The following is a 23733-nucleotide window of genomic DNA, read 5'->3' on the forward strand; positions in this document are numbered from 1 at the left end:
TTCTTGCAGTTTAAAATGGCGGCGTTGAGCAGCGCCGAGTCCCCACCGCCCGTCTTCAACGGAGACGCCATGGATCGTGATCCCGAGCGGGAGAGGGGACTGGACGAACTGGGAGCGGGGCTCGACCCCATATGCTCCGGGGGGATCCCGGAGAGCGAGCAGGATATTCCCGAGGAGGTATGCAGAGGGATACGGTATAGATGGAAAAGAGGGAGTCGAATACTGAGCGGTCCTGGCTGGATGTAAATCCTCAGGAAACGCCGGCTGTACTAGCCTATGTAGCTAGCTAGCTTACTAGCTGTCGTGGGGATGCATTGCAGGGGGCAGCAGATGATGCACTATATTTCTGACGATTATGCTATATGTTCTGCGTTAGTGAACATGCATATTTGGTTGACAAAGGAATGTATATATTCAGCAATGGTACATGTTGGTTAGTGCATTTTCACTGTCGTTCGCAACTCCGGTGTTTATTGCGAGGGCCTGCAATATTTCTTGCTCTTTTCCAATGTTCTCAGCGGCTGCAGCGGCGGTTTACTATGCTAGCTAGCTAGCTAGCTAGCAAGGGAGCTACTGTAGCCAACTGGCGATTTGCGTCAAAGTTATTCAGCAAGCTTGCTAGTTATGCGGATAGAGGTTTTCGTTTCTGGTTATTTCAGCTAGCGATGGCTTCAAGATTGTAGCTATCTGACGCAAGTACGTGCTTGAAGTGTTTCTGTGTTTTCATTTAATTATTTCATTACTAGTAATGATCTTACAGTCGCAGCACAGATTTTAACCGCTGTGTTCCGATGCTTAAGAGGACAAACGGTTTGTTTGATTTATGCATACATTATTTATTTTTCCTCATCGTTTTAAAATATTTACTACTGAAGTATTCACTTGTCTTATAATTTAGCACGAGTGGCTCGGCTGTATACCGTTAAGCATATTGCGCTTCAACGTGGGGATACAGCCTTTCTTGTATTGTGACAGTACAAATTTAGATAATTAGTTAAATTACAACGCGTATGCATTTAAAATGATGATGCATACCATTTTATAAACACAAAATAATAATACTAATAATAATGATATGACGAAGAAGAAGAAGAAGAAGAAGAAGAATGGCAGCATTAACATGAATAAAAAATTTAAGTATTTTGGATAAATATTTAATGAATGAATGTAAGGTCTAAGAAAATATAGGCCAAAAAAAAAAAAAACTTTCATTATCTATGATTTAATTTCCGTGAACATTTGGATTAAATTAGAAATATGTTTAAATGTTTAAAATGTCTTTTTTTTTTTCAGTCCTGAGAAATAATTACAGTAAAACTAATATTGTCTAAATTTCATGCAAAGGAAGCCAGTGAGCAGCGTTCCCCATATAAAGACAAGAACAGTCATTTTCAAGGGCAATAACTATAACTAGAAAATCTAGTGGTAAGCTTTGACACCGTTTATTCTTAACAGGAGGTACTCAGCAAGCCATTGAGGTAGATCCACAGAGGTCCTGATCCATACTCCAGCTCTAGGGAACTTCACTGGTCGGTGCCCGCACAGACCCCCTTGGCTTGTCCTGCGTCCTATTCTAAATATGTATTAGGTGCGACAATCTAGAGAATGCGTTTCATTCACTTGCATAACATTGTAATATAGACTAATAACAGCACCCTGTTTGATCTAATTAGGTCATTTCAGTGCGGCTGTCTAGGTAACAGTACAAACTAGCCTAGTTAATGAAAGCTAGCTGCCACGGCTATGAAAGTTATTTGCTTCAGCATGCAGAACAGCCTTCTGCTTTGCATTCATATACGAATACAATCATTACGTTACATTGCATGGCATTTAGCAGACGCTCTTATCCGGAGCGACGTACAACGAAGTGCAGATCAAACACAAGTACAAGTGCGCAGAGGACCTGAGAGGACAGTACAGTTCCGAGTCCTAGTGTAAACATACAGATAATCAGAACCCTTGAAGAGTACAATCAACTTCCAAACTAGCATACCACAGTTGGCAGCTAGAATACCCTGAGTACAACAATACAACAGCCAATAAAAAAACAACAATATCTATACAAGTAACAATATCTATACAATCTATACATAAGTGCCGTTACAGTCTAAGGCTAATCATGGTGGGGAGTTACGGAATCAATCAAACGTCGGCAGTACGTCACAAACCTATGTGAAACATAAATATTCACACCGTCAAGCTTTTTAGCATCCTGCGTCAGGTTCCCGTCAGAAGTTCTTACAGAATCGGTGTGGACCCATCGGTCCAGCATCAGCCCACGTCCTGCTCCTGCAGTAGCCTGTGTCCCAGCAACTGGACGGTGTCACAGGCTCGATATTGTGACTTTAATATCCGCACAACTCTCATGCACCTCTTTCTGCGGTCTACAGCTCTAAAGAAATCATCACCCAGAAAGAGAACTTTTACCGAAGCACTTTGGCCTGGACGTAGTAACGGTATTACTGGAGTTGCATGCTCCAGACACGAAGCAGGTAAAATGTCTGCACTTTGAAGTGCTGTACAGCTTTGAGTTGGTGGCTGCTGTGCACAGTTATGTTCCTGCTTAATCAGGTTAATCCCTTTAAGCCGTAATTCCGCTCTGAAACGCTGAAGTTTCTGTAATGATATCGCACCTCTTTACTGCCGGAGGAAGGGCTCGTGGTTCTCCAAAATTATCTGGATTCATGGATTACATCAGCTTCCTGTTTTCTGAGCCTGGTTGCTGTTGAAAATGAATGCTTTATTATCCATATTGAATAATGAACTAATTTGTGCTGGTGAGCAGTGCCTCTGATGACAGGCTAACCTTGTATGCCGTGTCATACAGCGCAACCATGGCTATATTCTAAAGGAATCCTACATCTTTATTTTTTTAACTTTCCATTCTAGCTACTGTAGCTAGCTCACTCACTGAAACAAGGTATCGAAGAGTAATTGGATATTTGTATCAATTCATAAATTAATTTTTTCATATTGGAGTGATATATCTATAGGAAGAAATAACTGATGAGTTGACCGTGATCAATGGCCCTGAAGTATCTCTTTCTCTTATAACATAACATAATGGTGAGAACAGCCCATTCATCCCAGCTATGCTCACCTTTTCCCACCACTAAAGTGTACCTACTGCTTAGTTTACCTGAAAGCTAAATGGTATCTAGTATCTAGGATAGCCTATATCAGGCATCATGCAATCACGGTCCTCGAGATCCGAGAACTGCTGGTGTTCCACTCTCCCTTCACCTGGGAGTCAGGTGTTCCACCCTCCCTTCACCTGGGAGTCTGGTGTGTTCGCCCTCCCTTTACCTGGGAGTCAGGTGTGTTCACCCTCCCTTTACCTGGGAGTCAGGTGTGTTCACCCTCCCTTTACCTGGGAGTCAGGTGTGTTCACTCTCCCTTCACCTGGGAGTCTGGTGTGTTCACCCTCCCTTTACCTGGGAGTCAGGTGTGATCACCCTCCCTTTACCTGGGAGTCTGGTGTGTTCACCCTCCCTTTACCTGGGAGTCAGGTGTGTTCACCCTCGCTTTACCTGGGAGTCAGGTGTGTTCACCCTCCCTTTACCTGGGAGTCAGGTGTGTTCACCCTCCCGTTACCTGGGAGTCAGGTGTGACCACCCTCCCTTTACCTGGGAGTCAGGTGTGTTCACCCTCCCTTTACCTGGGAGTCAGGTGTGTTCACCCTCCCTTTACCTGGGAGTCAGGCGTGTTCACCCTCCCTTTACCTGGGAATCAGGTGTGTTCACCCTCCCTTTACCTGGGAGTCAGGTGTGTCCACCCTCCCTTTACCTGGGAGTCAGGTGTCTTCACCCTCCCTTTACCTGGGAGTCAGGTGTGATCACCCTCCCTTTACCTGGGAGTCAGGTGTGTTCACCCTCCCTTTACCTGGGAGTCAGGTGTGTTCACCCTCCCTTTACCTGGGAGTCAGGTGTGTTCGCCCTCCCTTTACCTGGGAGTCAGGTGTGATCACCCTCCCTTTACCTGGGAGTCAGGTGTGTTCACCCTCCCTTTACCTGGGAGTCAGGTGTGTTCGCCCTCCCTTTACCTGGGAGTCAGGTGTGTTCACCCTCCCTTTACCTGGGAGTCAGGTGTGTTCGCCCTCCCTTTACCTGGGAGTCAGGTGTGATCACCCTCCCTTTACCTGGGAGTCAGGTGTGTTCGCCCTCCCTTTACCTGGGAGTCAGGTGTGTTCGCCCTCCCTTTACCTGGGAGTCAGGTGTGTTCGCCCTCCCTTTACCTGGGAGTCAGGTGTGATCACCCTCCCTTTACCTGGGAGTCAGGTGTGTTCACCCTCCCTTTACCTGGGAGTCAGGTGTGTTCACCCTCCCTTTACCTGGGAGTCAGGTGTGTTCACCCTCCCTTTACCTGGGAGTCAGGTGTGTTCACCCTCCCTTTACCTGGGAGTCAGGTGTGTTCACCCTCCCTTTACCTGGGAGTCAGGTGTGTTCACCCTTCCTTTACCTGGGAGTCAGGTGTGTTCACCCTCCCTTTACCTGGGAGTCAGGTGTGACCACCCTCCCTTTACCTGGGAGTCAGGTGTGATCACCCTCCCTTTACCTGGGAGTCAGGTGTGTTCACCCTCGCTTTACCTGGGAGTCAGGTGTGATCACCCTCCCTTTACCTGGGAGTCAGGTGTGACCACCCTCCCTTTACCTGGGAGTCAGGTGTGTTCACCCTCGCTTTACCTGGGAGTCAGGTGTGATCACCCTCCCTTTACCTGGGAGTCAGGTGTTCCACTCTCCCTTTACCTGGGAGTCAGGTGTGAAGAAAGTCTGGCCAATCAGTAAAACTATATTTCGATTAGAGGTGGAGATTTCATGATGGCTGACCTATTGCCTAGCCTCAGTTCTGCCCCCCGTGGCCAGTGGTCCTGTAGGTTTGTATTGTTGTCATTGTATTGTGGTCATCGTCTGATTGAGACTAGATTTAGGTCGAAAATTTAACCTGCTGGTTTTGAGGGCCAGGCCAGTTTGTGGTGTCTGTCTGAGAGGCAGACTTATTTTCATAGAGAATCTATTATAGCCACATGTTCATGATGCAATGTAGGTAATGATTGCGAACTTTGAAAATATAATCATTTTTGTCATTAATTTATTGATTGCTTGATTGATTGGTAATTCCTTTTTCCTGGCATAAAAATGACAGTGTAGCAGCACATCGTTCTGTCAAATGGATGTTGATTCATATAGTAGATTAAAAAAACTGAAATAAAGAACTTTACCTTGCACTTGTCATACACCATATGTTTATTTACATTTATGAGTGTGGTTGTCTAATTGGAGCTTTTACTGGCCTAATTAATTTAATGTTTTGTGGAGAAAACGGCTGAAATTGAAGCCAAACTAAAAGTGTCGTTCATTGAGTCAGATTGGCGAATAGGGTTGATTTAAAAACGGGTGCTGGGTGGCCCGTTCTTTTAAGGCTTTAACGGTGTGTGGACGGGCCCCATGGTCCGGTACCCTGTGCCAGTGTCAACTGTGGCTCCCAGCCCTGGGGAGCCATGCCTAACTGGCCATAGCGTTAGCAACCTTCACTCGCCAATGCCCGCAAGTGTCTCACTAGCGACCCCTTCTGGCCAGTGCCAGTGCCTGCAGTCCCGCAGTGATGAACAGAGGCTCTATGATACTCTGGTTTGCCAAGTCGGGAGAGAAATGGGAAATATTTTTAAATGTTTGGCCCATCCAAACATGCAGATTCCCTGGGCTGGTTTTTGTTTTACTACAGTCCTATATGGCTTTCTTAAGGTTTTAGTTTTCACAGTCAAGGGCTATGCTAGCTTATTAAGATTGTGTTGCTTCAGTCGATTATTATCTGGATGAAGACTGCATTGTTAAATAATTACTTCTGCTAATATGGTTCAGAAGATTATTTTGCAGTTTTCTGGCATACTGCTACACTAAATAGACCGATCAGGGAATTATATTGTCATTCTTTAGAATATTTTAATTGCTGGCTTATGCATATATGCCTATGGTTGTGCAGTTTTTGTACGTTTTTGCTATATAGTCATTTCCTGTTTATATAACAAACAACTACTGTAAAATATCACATAGGTATACATTTTGTGGTTTAAAAAAAATAATAATCATGATTCTTGCAGTAATAGTCAATCACTGAAAAGATGGTTAAAGATATTTGGTTAATTAGGTGTTTGTGGACTTGGAAGCTACTGAGTTTAGTGGCATGTCTGCTGTAGAATACCCATGGCTCTGAAAGGGATATTTCTCTTTAAGTTAAATTATCCCTTTTATTGTCTCGATATTTGTCAGCCAACTGTAGTAGACCGCCATCTTCCACTACACCCGTTCGGCCATTGGTCCACTGATGAAAATGACATGGTTAGACCTGGCTTAGACCTGGCTTAGACCTGGCTTAGACCTGGCTTAGACCTGGCTTAGACCTGGTTTAGGCCTGGCTTAGACCTGGCTTAGACCTAGGTGAAAACCTCTGCAGCTGAAGCTGCTACAGGCCTGTGATGCAGAGATAGTGTGGGACTATCTGAACAGTGATGCAATTTCTGACTATAATGTTTTGTTACGCCTGGTTCATGATGACGGTTGCATTTTAACCACTGCAATCTTAAGGGGCCCTATTCGTAAAATATGCAATACTAAATATAATTGACCTTCTGATCAGTTTATGTTATGAACGTCCACTGTAACAGGGTCTACTTTTGCAGATCTGGAACATAAAACAGATGATAAAGCTGACACAGGAGCACCTTGAAGCCCTCTTGGACAAGTTTGGCGGTGAACATAATCCCCCGTCGATATACCTGGAGGTGAGTTGACACGGGCTTTGTTCAGAAGGCACCAGCATGACCGGGGGAAATCTGATCCTAGATCAGCTCTCCTGTACTGTTTCATGAATATGGGCCTATATGGTTAATTGTGTAGCATTTACTGTGGGATGACTTTATTGTAACTTCAGTGAGTTATAGGGTAAAAATTCACAAATATATTTTTCATTACGTGTGTGAAGTGTTGCTTTTTCTTCCTTCAAACTCACCTTTGAGCCTCACTCTACCATAGTTAATGATTTAGGCAAAATTACAGTGCAGTGGGTAGCACTGCCGCCTCACAGCAAGGAGGTCCTGGGTTTGAATCCCCGTCGGCCGGGGCCTCTCTGTGTGGAGTTCCCATGTTCTCCCCGTGTCTGCGTGGGTTTCCTCCGGGTACTCCGGTTTCCTCCCACAGTCCAAAGACATGCATGTTAGGCTGATTGGAGAGTCTAAATTGCCCGTAGGCATGAGTGTGTGAGTGAATGGTGCGTGTGCCCTGCGATGGACTGGCAACCTGTCGAGGGTGTATTCCTGCCTTCGCCCAATGTATGCTGGGATAGGCTCCAGCCCCCCTGCGACCCTGTTCAGGATAAGCGGGTTAGGATAATGAATGAATTAATGATATTTCATCATATTGTATTTCTTGGGCCGTACAACAATGACTGTAAATGTACCAAAATATTGCACTTTGAAGGTGTTCTATGTGTTGTGTTTGGCAAGCAATACTGACCAGGCCAGACTGAATGTAAATAATTCCTCTGAACTTAAAAAAGCGCATAATTAAGAAAGATTAACAGTTTAGTAAAATATTGGGATTGTAGCTGTGTGTGTTACAGGCATATGAGGAGTACACCAGTCAGCTGTGTGTGTTTCTCTACAGGCTTATGAGGACTACATTAGTAAACTGTGTATGTGTATGTGTATGTGTGTGTGTGCGCGTGTGTGTGTGTGTGCGCGTGTGTGTGTGTGCGCGCGTGTGTGTGTGTGTGTGTGTGTGTGTGTGTGTGTGTGTGTGTGTGTGTTACAGGCATATGAGGAGTACACCAGTAAGCTGTGTGTGTGTGTGTGTGTGTGTGTGTGTGTTACAGGGATATGAGGAGTACACCAGTAAGCTGTTTGTGTGTGTGTGTGTGTTACAGGCATATGAGGAGTACACCAGTAAGCTGTGTGTGTGTGTGTGTGTGTGTGTGTGTGTGTGTGTGTGTGTGTTACAGGCATATGAGGAGTACACCAGTAAGCTGTGTGTGTGTTACAGGCATATGAGGAGTACACCAGTAAGCTGTGTGTGTGTGTGTGTGTGTGTGTGTTACAGGCATATGAGGAGTACACCAGTAAGCTGTGTGTGTGTGTGTGTGTGTGTGTGTTACAGGCATATGAGGAGTACACCAGTAAGCTGTGTGTGTGTGTGTGTGTTACAGGCATATGAGGAGTACACCAGTAAGCTGTGTGTGTGTTACAGGCATATGAGGAGTACACCAGTAAGCTGTGTGTGTGTGTGTGTGTGTGTGTGTGTGTGTGTTACAGGCATATGAGGAGTACACCAGTAAGCTGTGTGTGTGTGTGTGTGTGTGTGTTACAGGCATATGAGGAGTACACCAGTAAGCTGTGTGTGTGTGTGTGTGTGTGTGTGTGTGTGTGTGTTACAGGCATATGAGGAGTACACCAGTAAGCTGGATGCTCTTCAGCAGCGGGAGCAGCAGCTCCTGGAGGCCATGGGGAATGGGACGGACTTCTCCTGCGGCCCCGAGACCCCTGACCCCGGCCCCGCCCTGCTGGAGCTGAAGCCAGGCTTCCCCTCCACCCCTTCGTCATTGGCCGTGCTGCAGACCCCCATAGACATCGCCCGGGGCAACCCCAAATCGCCACAGAAACCCATCGTCCGGGTGTTCCTGCCCAATAAACAGAGGACGGTGGTGAGTGTCACTGATGGGGTGTGGGCATCAGGTTTCGCCTGAACTGGGGTCGTTTTCTGTGCTGTAGGGCAGTGGATCTCCCCCGAGGCCCCCCCTGTGTCGACGGAGTTATACCCTAAGTAACCCCTCCCGCCCCCCCGATAGGATATGTTAATTTGTTCCAGTACAAATGAAATGATGAGTGTGTGTGTGTGTGTGTGTGTGTGTGTGTGTGTGTGTGTGTGTGTGTGTGTGTGTCCGTCCCAGGTTCCAGCTCGCTCTGGGATGACCGTGCACGTCTCGTTAAAGAAGGCCCTGATGATGCGGGGCCTGATCCCAGAATGCTGTGCGGTCTACAGGATACAGGACGGGTAAGCCCTCAGCCGCCCTTTCTGCCCCCTGCTCCCCTGTGTCCCGGACGCAACTCCTGCCTGTGTGTCACCCTGACTCTGCCTGTGTGTCACCCTGACTCTGCCTGTGTGTCACCCTGACTCCTGCCTGTGTGTCACCCTGACTCCTGCCTGTGTGTCACCCTGACTCCTGCCTGTGTGTCACCCTGACTCCTGCCTGTGTGTCACCCTGACTCCTGCCTGTGTGTCACACTCACTCCTGCCTGTGTGTCACCCTGACTCCGGCCTGTGTGTCACCCTGACTCCGGCCTGTGTGTCACCCTGACTCCGGCCTGTGTGTCACCCTGACTCCTGCCTGTGTGTCACACTGACTCCTGCCTGTGTGTCACCCTGACTCTGCCTGTGTGTCACCCTGACTCCTGCCTGTGTGTCACCCTGACTCCTGCCTGTGTGTCACCCTGACTCCGGCCTGTGCGTCACACTGACTCCGGCCTGTGCGTCACCCTGACTCCGGCCTGTGTGTCACCCTGACTCCGGCCTGTGTGTCACCCTGACTCCGGCCTGTGTGTCACACTGACTCCGGCCTGTGTGTCACCCTGACTCCGGCCTGTGTGTCACCCTGACTCCGGCCTGTGTGTCACCCTGACTCCGGCCTGTGTGTCACCCTGACTCCGGCCTGTGTGTCACCCTGACTCCGGCCTGTGTGTCACCCTGACTCCGGCCTGTGTGTCACCCTGACTCCGGCCTGTGTGTCACCCTGACTCCGGCCTGTGTGTCACCCTGACTCCTGCCTGTGTGTCACACTGACTCCTGCCTGTGTGTCACCCTGACTCTGCCTGTGCGTCACCCTGACTCCTGCCTGTGCGTCACCCTGACTCCTGCCTGTGTGTCACCCTGACTCCGGCCTGTGTGTCACCCTGACTCCGGCCTGTGTGTCACCCTGACTCCGGCCTGTGTGTCACCCTGACTCCTGCCTGTGTGTCACCCTGACTCCGGCCTGTGTGTCACCCTGACTCCGGCCTGTGTGTCACCCTGACTCCGGGCCTGTGTGTCACCCTGACTCCGGCCTGTGTGTCACCCTGACTCCGGCCTGTGTGTCACCCTGACTCCGGCCTGTGTGTCACCCTGACTCCGACCTGTGTGTCACCCTGACTCCGGCCTGTGTGTCACCCTGACTCCTGCCTGTGTGTCACACTGACTCCGGCCTGTGTGTCACCCTGACTCCTGCCTGTGTGTCACACTGACTCCTGCCTGTGTGTCACCCTGACTCCTGCCTGTGTGTCACACTGACTCCGGCCTGTGTGTCACCCTGACTCCGGCCTGTGTGTCACCCTGACTCCTGCCTGTGTGTCACCCTGACTCCTGCCTGTGTGTCACACTGACTCCGGCCTGTGTGTCACCCTGACTCCGGCCTGTGTGTCACCCTGACTCCGGCCTGTGTGTCACCCTGACTCCTGCCTGTGTGTCACCCTGACTCCTGCCTGTGTGTCACACTGACTCCGGCCTGTGTGTCACCCTGACTCCGGCCTGTGTGTCACCCTGACTCCGGCCTGTGTGTCACCCTGACTCCGGCCTGTGTGTCACCCTGACTCCGGCCTGTGTGTCACCCTGACTCCGGCCTGTGTGTCACCCTGACTCCGGCCTGTGTGTCACCCTGACTCCGGCCCTGTGTGTCACCCTGACTCCGGCCTGTGTGTCACCCTGACTCCGGCCTGTGTGTCACCCTGACTCCGGCCCTGTGTGTCACCCTGACTCCGGCCTGTGTGTCACCCTGACTCCGGCCTGTGTGTCACCCTGACTCCGGCCTGTGTGTCACCCTGACTCCTGCCTGTGTGTCACCCTGACTCCGGCCCTGTGTGTCACCCTGACTCCTGCCTGTGCGTCACACTGACTCCGGCCTGTGCGTCACCCTGACTCCGGCCTGTGTGTCACCCTGACTCCGGCCTGTGTGTCACCCTGACTCCGGCCTGTGTGTCACCCTGACTCCGGCCTGTGTGTCACCCTGACTCCGGCCTGTGTGTCACCCTGACTCCGGCCTGTGTGTCACCCTGACTCCGGCCTGTGTGTCACCCTGACTCCGGCCTGTGTGTCACCCTGACTCCGGCCCTGTGTGTCACCCTGACTCCGGCCTGTGTGTCACCCTGACTCCGGCCCTGTGTGTCACCCTGACTCCGGCCTGTGTGTCACCCTGACTCCGGCCTGTGTGTCACCCTGACTCCGGCCTGTGTGTCACCCTGACTCCGGCCTGTGTGTCACCCTGACTCCGGCCTGTGTGTCACCCTGACTCCGGCCTGTGTGTCACCCTGACTCCGGCCTGTGTGTCACCCTGACTCCGGCCTGTGTGTCACCCTGACTCCTGCCTGTGTGTCACACTGACTCCTGCCTGTGCGTCACCCTGACTCTGCCTGTGCGTCACCCTGACTCCTGCCTGTGCGTCACCCTGACTCCTGCCTGTGCGTCACCCTGACTCCTGCCTGTGCGTCACCCTGACTCCGGCCTGTGCGTCACCCTGACTCCGGCCTGTGCGTCACCCTGACTCCGGCCTGTGTGTCACCCTGACTCCTGCCTGTGTGTCACCCTGACTCCGGCCTGTGTGTCACCCTGACTCCGGCCTGTGTGTCACCCTGACTCCGGGCCTGTGTGTCACCCTGACTCCGGCCTGTGTGTCACCCTGACTCCGGCCTGTGTGTCACCCTGACTCCGGCCTGTGTGTCACCCTGACTCCGGCCTGTGTGTCACCCTGACTCCGGCCTGTGTGTCACCCTGACTCCGGCCTGTGTGTCACCCTGACTCCGGCCTGTGTGTCACCCTGACTCCGACCTGTGTGTCACCCTGACTCCGGCCTGTGTGTCACCCTGACTCCTGCCTGTGTGTCACACTGACTCCGGCCTGTGTGTCACCCTGACTCCTGCCTGTGTGTCACACTGACTCCGGCCTGTGTGTCACCCTGACTCCTGCCTGTGTGTCACACTGACTCCGGCCTGTGTGTCACCCTGACTCCGGCCTGTGTGTCACCCTGACTCCTGCCTGTGTGTCACCCTGACTCCTGCCTGTGTGTCACACTGACTCCGGCCTGTGTGTCACCCTGACTCCGGCCTGTGTGTCACCCTGACTCCGGCCTGTGTGTCACCCTGACTCCTGCCTGTGTGTCACCCTGACTCCTGCCTGTGTGTCACCCTGACTCCTGCCTGTGTGTCACCCTGACTCCGGCCTGTGTGTCACCCTGACTCCGGCCTGTGTGTCACCCTGACTCCGGCCTGTGTGTCACCCTGACTCCGGCCTGTGTGTCACCCTGACTCCGGCCTGTGTGTCACCCTGACTCCGGCCTGTGTGTCACCCTGACTCCGGCCTGTGTGTCACCCTGACTCCGGCCTGTGTGTCACCCTGACTCCGGCCTGTGTGTCACCCTGACTCCGGCCTGTGTGTCACCCTGACTCCGGCCTGTGTGTCACCCTGACTCCTGCCTGTGTGTCACCCTGACTCCGGCCTGTGTGTCACCCTGACTCCTGCCTGTGTGTCACCCTGACTCCTGCCTGTGTGTCACCCTGACTCCTGCCTGTGTGTCACCCTGACTCCTGCCTATGTGTCACCCTGACTCCTGCCTGTGTGTCACCCTGACTCTGCCTGTGTGTCACCCTGACTCCGGCCCTGTGTGTCACCCTGACTCCTGCCTGTGTGTCACCCTGACTCTGCCTGTGTGTCACCCTGACTCCGGCCCTGTGTGTCACCCTGACTCCGGCCTGTGTGTCACCCTGACTCCGGCCTGTGTGTCACCCTGACTCCTGCCTGTGTGTCACCCTGACTCTGCCTGTGTGTCACCCTGACTCCGGCCCTGTGTGTCACCCTGACTCCTGCCTGTGTGTCACCCTGACTCTGCCTGTGTGTCACCCTGACTCCTGCCTGTGTGTCACCCTGACTCCTGCCTATGTGTCACCCTGACTCCTGCCTGTGTGTCACCCTGACTCTGCCTGTGTGTCACCCTGACTCCGGCCCTGTGTGTCACCCTGACTCCGGCCTGTGTGTCACCCTGACTCCGGCCCTGTGTGTCACCCTGACTCCTGCCTGTGTGTCACCCTGACTCTGCCTGTGTGTCACCCTGACTCCTGCCTGTGTGTCACCCTGACTCCGGCCTGTGTGTCACCCTGACTCCGGCCTGTGTGTCACCCTGACTCTGCCTGTGTGTCACCCTGACTCCGGCCCTGTGTGTCACCCTGACTCCTGCCTGTGTGTCACCCTGACTCTGCCTGTGTGTCACCCTGACTCCTGCCTGTGTGTCACCCTGACTCCGGCCTGTGTGTCACCCTGACTCCGGCCTGTGTGTCACCCTGACTCCGGCCTGTGTGTCACCCTGACTCCTGCCTGTGTGTCACCCTGACTCCGGCCTGTGTGTCACCCTGACTCCGGCCTGTGTGTCACCCTGACTCCGGCCTGTGTGTCACCCTGACTCCGGCCTGTGTGTCACCCTGACTCCTGCCTGTGTGTCACCCTGACTCCGGCCTGTGTGTCACCCTGACTCCGGCCTGTGTGTCACCCTGACTCCGGCCTGTGTGTCACCCTGACTCCGGCCTGTGTGTCACCCTGACTCCGGCCCTGTACCAGTGCCCTGTCAGTTCAGCTGCGTACGCTTTGACCGTACGACCAGCGCGGAACATGGCTGCTCATGGCTGCTCATCTTCTTGACCACCACTCCACGCTACGTTTACGTTACTGTTTTGTGCATCGTTAAATCACCGTTTTTTTTGCTGTTGTTGTTGTTTTTTGTCATTCATTTAATGACTGTCTGCCTCATAGTTCAAGCATTATAGTTCCTACTGTAGTTGATTGGATCGCTGATGGAAATAAGCTTTTAGCATGGACACTGTATTACTCTACCACAGGGAGCTGGTAACCCACAGTGCTTAACATAAAGGCAATTAATTTAAAAAAGAAGTAATTTCAAAACAAATAAAATTGGAACAACATCATGAAATGTGGTAAAAAAAAAAAAATATATATATATATATATATATATATATATATATATATATTAATAAATGTCCTAATTATAAGCTGTCCTACATGTGATTTCAGGTTTTTATTTATTCATTTTTTATTAATGATGTGGACCGAAAACGGACTCTGCAAACAGACTCTGCTAGACTCTTCTGTAGCAGTGGCACTTCAAAAGCAGGCCTCTCCTCCTAATTTTAAGCTTTACTTTTGGGATGTTAGGCTGGCCAGAGCTAGGATCTGAAGCCCATATTTGGATAAACTGTTAGAAGTGCATTTTGAGGCTAAGATATTTAGTTCTTGAAAAGTAAAGGAACTTTAAGAACTATGTCCGAAGGCTCTGGTAGCTGTGACTGGGGGCGGGACCTTTGACCTTTGACCTTCGCCCTGGTTAATACTCATGCGATCTTATTTTGAATAAACTGTAATCTACTTCTGTACTTACTAAATGTACTTTTTTTTTTGGAAGGGCAGTGAAACGAACATTGCAGTGATCTCTTCTGCGTGTAATAAATGCATGTAGCGGCCTCGGAGTAAGAAAAGGTTTCATATTGACGTTTTTCTCAGAAGGAGAAAATAAAAATGTTTTAAATTTTTTAGCTATTGCATGTGGTGTCAAATTCAGATCAGTGTCTGAAATTACCGCAAGATTCTCTACTCTGTGTTTACACTGCTGAGATGGAGCGAGCCCCACATGTTCACTATTATTGCTTTCTTTTTCTACGAAACTTTCCCTCACTAAGTTTTAGTTTTAGGAAGTTTTCGGATGACCTGTTCTCATCATACGGCGGCACAGACCTGCAGCTGGGTGCCGTCGGCACCGCTGTGGAGGTTTGTTCCGTTCTTGGCGGCGTCCTTGTCACGGTAGCGGTCTTGCGAGCATCAGGAAAGCTGCCAATCTTCAGGGAGCAATTAATTATTTCTGACACTTCATCAGATGGACAGGGAGGAAACATCCTGAAGGAGTGGCGTCGGAACAGAGGGAGCTGATGGAGGATGTCAGCAGAGAGATAATTCTGCAGAGCAGGACCGTGTTTGCCCTGGGGAACAAGCCTACACGGGCCGCACAGTGCAGTGTGAGCCGCTAACGCTGGCTTCACACTGTTTTTATTTCATTTTAATTTCATATTTATCTCAGGGTGTTAATCCCCTCTCTTTAAAAAAAAATGTCAGACTCGGAAGTAGAGATTTAACGAGTCCCGTTCGGTTCCAAATGGTTGAGTCTGGATTTATCAGATCATCTGTTGTAGAATAGCGGTATTCTGGGATTATTTCCGTTTTCAGATGTAAATCCCCGGGCTTTCTGTATGTGCCGCTGCATTTTAGCTGCGCGTGTGTCGAAATCGTTTTACTGCGGTTTGGTGATGCTGAGGGCACCATGGGGTTCTGATCCAGCCCGGTAAGGCCATGACGAAAGGAGGGAGACCTCAGAATTACTCCCAACAGCCCTCTGCTCCCCCCACCTGGCACCTGGAGCAGCCTGGGTGGCCGGAGCGGGGGCCGTAACTGGCATTCTGTGCGGGACTTTCACCTTCAAAACATTACACCAAAGTGTTAAATGTCCGTTGTCGTGTGCCCGTCAGGGAGAAGAAGCCGATTGGCTGGGACACGGACATCTCCTGGCTCACGGGGGAGGAGCTGCACGTGGAGGTTCTGGAGAACGTTCCGCTGACGACGCACAACTTTGTGCGAAAGACCTTCTTCACGTTGGCCTTCTGCGACTTCTGCCGGAAGCTTCTCTTCCAGGGCTTCCGCTGCCAGACCTGCGGCTACAAGTTCCACCAGCGCTGCAGTACGGAGGTCCCGCTCATGTGCGTCAACTACGACCAGCTGGAGTGAGTACCCTGTGACCCCTAACCCCTAACCCCAACTACGACCAGCTCGAGTGAGTACCCTGTGACCCCTAACCCCTAACCCCAACTACGACCAGCTCGAGTGAGTACCCTGTGACCCCTAACCCCAACTACGACCAGCTGGAGTGAGTACCCTGTGACCCCTAACCCCTAACCCCAACTACGACCAGCTCGAGTGAGTACCCTGTGACCCCTAACCCCTAACCCCAACTACGACCAGCTCGAGTGAGTACCCTGTGACCCCTAACCCCTACCCCTAACCCCTAACCCCAACTACGACCAGCTTGAGTGAGTACCCTGTGACCCCTAACCCCTAACCCCAACTACGACCAGCTGGAGTGAGTACCCTGTGACCCCAACCCCTAACCCCAACTACGACCAGCTCGAGTGAGTACCCTGTGACCCCTAACCCCTAACCCCAACTACGACCAGCTCGAGTGAGTACCCTGTGACCCCTAACCCCTAACCCCAACTACGACCAGCTCGAGTGAGTACCCTGTGACCCCTAACCCCTAACCCCAACTACGACCAGCTCGAGTGAGTACCCTGTGACCCCTAACCCCTAACCCCAACTACGACCAGCTGGAGTGAGTACCCTGTGACCCCTAACCCCTAACCCCTAACCCCTAACCCCAACTCCCAACTACGACCAGCTTGAGTGAGTACCCTGTGACCCCTAACCCCTAACCCCAACTACGACCAGCTGGAGTGAGTACCCTGTGACCCCAACCCTACCCCTAACCCCTAACCCCTAACCCCAACTACGACCAGCTTGAGTGAGTACCCTGTGACCCCTAACCCCTAACCCCAACTACGACCAGCTTGAGTGAGTACCCTGTGACCCCTAACCCCTAACCCCAACTACGACCAGCTCGAGTGAGTACCCTGTGACCCCTAACCCCTAACCCCAACTACGACCAGCTCGAGTGAGTACCCTGTGACCCCTAACCCCTAACCCCAACTACGACCAGCTCGAGTGAGTACCCTGTGACCCCTAACCCCAACTACGACCAGCTGGAGTGAGTACCCTGTGACCCCTAACCCCTAACCCCAACTACGACCAGCTGGAGTGAGTACCCTGTGACCCCTAACCCCTAACCCCAACTACGACCAGCTCGAGTGAGTACCCTGTGACCCCTAACCCCAACTACGACCAGCTCGAGTGAGTACCCTGTGACCCCTAACCCCTACCCCTAACCCCTAACCCCAACTACGACCAGCTTGAGTGAGTACCCTGTGACCCCTAACCCCTAACCCCAACCACGACCAGCTCGAGTGAGTAACCTGTGACCCCAACCCTACCCCTAACCCCTAACCCCTAACCCCAACTACGACCAGCTTGAGTGAGTACCCTGTGACCCCTAACCCCTAACCCCAACTACGACCAGCTCGAGTGAGTACCCTGTGACCCCTAACCCCTAACCCCTAACCCCAACTACGACCAGCTCGAGTGAGTACCCTGTGACCCCTAATCCCTAACCCCAACTACGACCAGCTGGAGTGAGTACCCTGTGACCCCTAACCCCTAACCCCTAACCCCTAACCCCAACTACGACCAGCTGGAGTGAGTACCCTGTGACCCCCCTGCACTGGAGCACTGCACGCTGTAATGTAACACAACCTAGTGTAGCATTATGCAGGGTAGCGTTACATAACATAGCATAGCGTTATGAAAAATCGCATAGCAGAGCATAATATAGCATAAGAGAATGTAGTATAGTGTAAAATAACAGCGTAATATAACTGAACATAGCAAAGTGTAACATAACATACCAGAGCACAGCACAACATAGCATACAGACAAAAAAAATACTCACCATTTTCCTTCCAGTAAAAGGTACCTAGTGATCAGTTTACCTACAAACTAGATTTTGCCAAGCCTGGTCTTGAATTACCCCAGAGTTTGTGCCTCTACTACTAAACTGAAGTCTCCAGGCCCTCACAGTGTGAAAAGCCTTATATCTGCACTGCCTTTTCATTGTGGTGGTTACTAGTGTCCTAAAGCCGTGACTCTGCTGCTCTTGTGTTCCCTGTGTCCCTGCAGTCTGTTACTCGTGTCCAAGTTTTTCGAGCACCACCCCATCACGCAGGAGGAGGTGTCGTCTGAGGGCACCACGCCCGTTTCGGAGATGTGCCCGGCCCTGCCCCCCTCCGACTCCGCCGGGTAAGACCGCGAGGGGCAGCAGCGTCAGGACGTTGTGCTGCGGTTATTCACGCTGCCGCAAGGCTAAGATTGTCTCGGGGGAAGCCGGGTCGTCTGGTTCTGGAGATCCAAAGTCCTGGGATGCCTTTTCAGACAGAGGCTGATTAACAGGGGGAATAGTGGAACATTACCTACCCAGCCCTGGAACATGATTGACCAAGGGCTTTTTGTTTTGTTTTATGCCATTGAAGAGTGTTTTATGAGTGTCCGTGGGGAGGAGTGCAGCATTGTATCTGTAGTGTCTGTCATGATTGTCTGAATGAGTGTAGGGGAATGTAGTTTTGGGTAAATCACGTGCTGATAAATACCCTTCCCTGTGTTTGTGTGTTTTTGGGTTGTCGGGCCCCCAGCTCCCTGTGCCACCCTGCGGCCTCCCCGTCCAAGTCCATCCCGATCCCCCAGAGCTTCCGGCCGGGGGACGAGGAGCACCGGAACCAGTTCGGCCAGAGAGACCGGTCCTCCTCCGCCCCCAACGTGCACATCAACACCATCGAGCCCGTCAACATCGACGTGAGTCCGCTGTGCAGCCCGCGCTGGAAAGATCCGGTGAAATCTGGTGAAATCCGGGCGGCTTTCCGTGACAAGCGCTATGGCCATGAAGTTTGGTGTGGACCCGGGTTAAAATATTGTCCAACTGACACAATAACTTAACAAATAAGCACTTGGGGAAACGTTGGATGGACACATATTGCGAGTGTTTTTGTGGGGATGATTGACTTGGTATTTCGATTGTTGTTACATTACATTTTAGAATGAAAGGGGGGGGGGGGGGGGGGCTGAAAGGCCTTTACTGGAGCCAATCGCAGCGCCTGCTAAAGAGAACGGCGTCTGTCAGCTTCAGAAATAAAACGCTCTTTATCGCAGCTCCTCTCCCCAGATCCCCGTGCCGTTCAGCCATAGGCTGCAAGGTTACCGTGACGACATTGCACCGCAACCACCTAGCCGCGCTGCCCGTTGCCTCGATTGAATTTGGCACCGTAGCGCGTAGCATGTAGTACACAGTGTGTAGTGTGTAGTGCGTAATGTGTAGTACATAGTGCGTAGTGCATAGCGTGTAGTGTGTAGTACATAGTGCGTAGCGCGTAGTGTGTAGTGCGTGGTACATAGTGTGTAGTACATAGTGCGTAGCGCGTAGTGCGTAGTGCGTAGTACATAGTGTGTAGTACATAGTGTGTAGCGCGTAGTGCGTAGCGTGTAGTGTGTAGTGCGTAGTACATAGTGTGTAGTACATAGTGCGTAGCGTGTAGTGAGTAGTGCGTAGTGCGTAGCGTGTAGTGTGTAGTACATAGTGCGTAGCGTGTAGTGCGTAGCTCTGCCGTAGAGACAGCGTGATTATTGGCACGACCCTGTAGTTCTGCGACACGCTGCTCGCGCTGTTTTCTCTGGCTGCTGTCGCAGTGACGGTCTTCTCTTGCAGGACTTGATACGCGATCATGGTTTACAGAAGTCTGATGGAGGTAAGAGTCTTCAGCGATTGGTTAGCCATAGTGCACTCACGGTCATGTTGAATGCGTTTATCTCCATTTTGTTGTCAGCAAAACGTGATCTCATGGCGTGTTGTCGCATTCTGCTCACCCAGAATCCATCACTGTTGTGGTCGTGATGCAGTTGGTTCACCCAGTGGAATTCTGGGTAGCCTACATCAGGGTAGACGTATAAATTCTGGACGCAAAACCGATGCGCTCTGTATCTGGCTCTTTAATCTGAGACCTTGAGTCTCTCTGCGTGTGAGATTTATTCAGAGTAATGGATGTCAGCAGGATGCAGATCTTCCTCATTTTCAGGAAGATTTTATCTGTATTTGTGCAAAATTCCTCCCAAGGAAACAATCTGAGCATCTTTTTCTTGTCAACCGAAGAGAATAAACCCTCAACAAAAAACTACAAGAGAAAATGACTAAAGTGTGTTCCATTAGACTGTGACAATGTGATGGGGAATTCACTAGGGAAAGCAGTTTATATAGGGCACTTGAGGGCAAGAATAATTTGGACTTGCATTACCAGTGCAGCAGATTGGAAAAAAGGAGAAATGATTAATTATACAGGGAGGCAGTATTCCCAGATATCATTTTAGCAGTTAGAGGTCTGTTTTCAAACTACGTGCAGCAACCACCAATTCAAGAGCAAAACCACCCGCATGTCTCAATGAATTCTGAGCTCACTCTACCCCCATACCACCTCTGCCTCTCTCCCTGTTCTCCCCCCTTCCCTCTCTGGCCATTTCTCCCTCTCCCCCCTTCCCTCTCTCCCTCTCTCCCTCTCTCCCCTTCCCTCTCTGGCCCTCTCTCCCTCTCTCCCCTTCCCTCTCTCCCTCTCTCCCTCTCTCCCTCTCTCCCCTTCCCTCTCTCCCTCTCTCCCTCTCTCCCCTTCCCTCTCTGGCCCTCTCTCCCTCTCTCCCCTTCCCTCTCTCCCTCTCTCCCTCTCTCCCTCTCTCCCCTTCCCTCTCTCCCTCTCTCCCTCTCCCCCCTTCCCTCTCTGGCCCTCTCCCTCTCTCCCCTTCCCTCTCTGGCCCTCTCTCCCTCTCTCCCCTTCCCTCTCTGGCCCTCTCGTGTCCCGTAGGCTCCATGACAGGACTGTCCGCCACTCCGCCCGCTTCTCTCCCAGGTTCGCTGACGAGCGTCAAGATGGCGCAGAAATCTCCCAGCCAGCCCAGGGAGCGAAAGTCGTCATCGTCCTCCGAGGACCGCAATAAAATGGTGAGCCTTCCTCGGCCCTGCCTCCTCACTCGCTGCAGGCCGGAGGAATAGGAGCGGAAGGATGAACATTTGTCTTCACAAGCTTCACTTCGGTGGCTCGTGGATTTGATGCATCTTCGACGGAGTCGTCATTGGGCCGTGGAGCTGGGTGGCGCTGACGGACTCTTTCCCTCCGGCAGAATAACCTGGGTCGGCGGGACTCCAGTGACGACTGGGAGATCCCCGAGGGCCAGATCACCCTGGGCCAGAGGATTGGGTCCGGCTCCTTCGGAACCGTCTACAAGGGCAAGTGGCACGGTGAGACACGGAGCTCATTTTCGCTACTTGCCTTGCATCCTTTCCTAGCTCCTTAGCTCGACCCCACGGGGGACACAAGGAAACGATGCGAGGACAGAGGAGTCGAGGAAGCATGTATTGGTCAAATGGAAAGTCCTTACTCTTAAATTGTCTCACTCTTAAATTATTTTTTCCCCTCCCAAAACAGTTTCAGGTGACCCCCATCGTCAAATCCGGTGACCCTGCGTAGGGTCGCGACCCCCAGTTCGGGCCCCTGAGTTACTGGATCTCCATCCAGCACTTTCGTCTTGCCCTTTGCTCCTCCGTGGTGTGTGAGTCAAATGGAAAGGCCCTGCTCTTTCACACGTGGAGAGATGGATCCACAGGGTTGATCACACTGCACACATTCCGAAAAAATACTCATTACAAGTGCCATCGTTAGCAGTGCCCCACGCCACCCTGGCCGGGCGTGGGCTGGTGGGATAATGGATGGATGGAGTGGATCACCGGCTTCTCTCCCGCTGTGTCTGTAGGAGACGTGGCGGTGAAGATGTTGAATGTCTTCTCTCCCGCTGTGTCTGTAGGAGACGTAGCGGTGAAGATGCTGAATGTCTTCTCTCCCGCTGTGTCTGTAGGAGACGTGGCGGTGAAGATGCTGAATGTCTTCTCTCCCGCCGTGTCTGTAGGAGACGTGGCGGTGAAGATGCTGAATGTCTTCTCTCCCGCTGTGTCTGTAGGAGACGTGGCGGTGAAGATGCTGAACGTCACGGCCCCCACTCCTCAGCAACTGCAGGCCTTTAAGAACGAAGTGGGAGTTCTCAGGTGAGCTGTAGAACCTCATCCAGGTGTGCTCTCAGGTAGGATGTAGAACCTCATGTGCGCTCTCAGGTAGGATGTAGAACCTCATCCAGGTGTGCTCTCAGGTAGGATGTAGAACCTCATGTGCGCTCTCAGGTAGGATGTAGAACCTCATACAGGTGTGCTCTCAGGTAGGATGTAGAACCTCATACAGGTGTGCTCTCAGGTAGGATGTAGAACCTCATAAAGGTGTGCTCTCAGGTACGATGTAGAACCTCATACAGGTGTGCTCTCAGGTAGGATGTAGAACCTCATACAGGTGTGCTCTCTGGTACGATGTAGAACCTCATACAGGTGTGCTCTCTGGTACGATGTAGAACCTCATACAGGTGTGCTCTCAGGTAGGATGTAGAACCTCATACAGGTGTGCTCTCAGGTAGGATGTAGAACCTCATACAGGTGTGCTCTCAGGTACGATGTAGAACCTCATACAGGTGTGCTCTCAGGTAGGATGTAGAACCTCATACAGGTGTGCTCTCAGGTACGATGTAGAACCTCATACAGGTGTGCTCTCAGGTAGGATGTAGAACCTCATACAGGTATGCTCTCAGGTAGGATGTAGAACCTCATACAGGTATGCTCTCAGGTAGGATGTAGAACCTCATACAGGTGTGCTCTCAGGTAGGATGTAGAACCTCATACCCTGTCTACTTTCCCAGGGTCTGAATAAAGTGCAAGTGAGTGCAGATAGAGCGTAGAGCGTAAACGCAGCGTTGCCATAACCTCACAGTAATGTTGGCCCCTCTCAGAAAGACGCGTCACGTGAACATCCTGCTCTTCATGGGCTACACCACCAAGCCCCAGCTGGCCATCGTCACGCAGTGGTGCGAGGGCTCCAGCCTGTACCACCACCTGCACATCATCGAGACCAAGTTCGAGATGATCAAGCTCATCGACATCGCCCGGCAGACCGCCCAGGGCATGGAGTGAGCGACCCAGGGCACCTGCCCCGACCTGCTGCACATTTCACTGCACACTGCACACTGCACACTGCACACTGCACACTGCACACTGCCCACTGCCCACTGCACACTGCATACTGCACACTGCATACTGCATACTGCACACTGCATACTGCACACTGCATACTGCATACTGCATACCCACCAGCAACTCACAGGGCTCAGATTGGCAGATGTCGCAGGCAACTTGAAATTAAAAAGGACAATATTCATCTTACTAGTGTCAGTCTGATTTGACATTGCTAGTTGCTTGTCAACATGTTTAGTGATGGTGTATTTTGTAGCTACTTACCAACCCTTGGACTAGCAAGCACTGTTTATGAACGCTAACTAGTGGCTGCCTGTCAAATGTGTTACCTATGGTGAATGCTAAAAAGCAAATGGGAACAAGTAGCTTTTTGGAACAATCATCGAAGTCACTTGTCTTTAAGCGGACTTGACTGGGCTGCTGTCAGATCAGCAGCTGACTGTACAATAGTTGGTTTGGACTTTACTCTGTTGTGTGTGTTACTAGCACTGAAGTACAACATAGTCACCAGGACATAGCTTGTGTTTGTACAATCTTTTAGTGTTTTAAAGTAAAAAAAAAACAAAAAAAATCTTTGTTAAAATATTTTGTTCTTCCCTCTGCAGTTATTTGCATGCCAAGTCCATCATCCACAGAGACCTCAAGAGCAACAGTATCCTTTCCACCATCTGTCAGGCCGCTGCCTTCCATGTCAACCGTCTATATTGCCTATATGTCCCACTGGATGCCAGTGACTCTGTTAGCTGTCAGATATTTTACAGTACGGAGATGGGATGGTGAGAACCTATTCGTGTTCCGCATAATGGGGGGAGAAGTAACATTGGGACAATTTGTGTTTAGCGGTGACTT

At 51.4% G+C, this 23733-nt stretch overlaps 1 protein-coding gene across 1 annotated transcript in view; it reads left to right on the forward strand.

Annotated features, from left to right (window-relative positions):
• LOC133134877 (serine/threonine-protein kinase B-raf-like) overlaps positions 1 to 23733 on the forward strand; it is a 27612-nt gene continuing 3879 nt past the window's right edge. The window contains exons 1-13 of the mRNA XM_061251437.1: positions 1 to 177; positions 6677 to 6778; positions 8425 to 8691; positions 8938 to 9041; positions 15593 to 15844; positions 17907 to 18026; positions 18416 to 18575; positions 19483 to 19522; positions 20624 to 20760; positions 20940 to 21057; positions 21774 to 21858; positions 22644 to 22820; positions 23490 to 23536. Of these exons, the coding sequence (XP_061107421.1) occupies positions 16 to 177; positions 6677 to 6778; positions 8425 to 8691; positions 8938 to 9041; positions 15593 to 15844; positions 17907 to 18026; positions 18416 to 18575; positions 19483 to 19522; positions 20624 to 20760; positions 20940 to 21057; positions 21774 to 21858; positions 22644 to 22820; positions 23490 to 23536 (1771 nt within the window). The 5' untranslated portion in view covers positions 1 to 15. The remainder of the gene's footprint in view (positions 178 to 6676; positions 6779 to 8424; positions 8692 to 8937; positions 9042 to 15592; positions 15845 to 17906; positions 18027 to 18415; positions 18576 to 19482; positions 19523 to 20623; positions 20761 to 20939; positions 21058 to 21773; positions 21859 to 22643; positions 22821 to 23489; positions 23537 to 23733) is intronic.

The sequence above is a fragment of the Conger conger genome, chromosome 8, assembly GCF_963514075.1.
Source record: "Conger conger chromosome 8, fConCon1.1, whole genome shotgun sequence".
In the NCBI taxonomy this organism is placed as follows: Eukaryota; Metazoa; Chordata; class Actinopteri; order Anguilliformes; family Congridae; genus Conger; species Conger conger.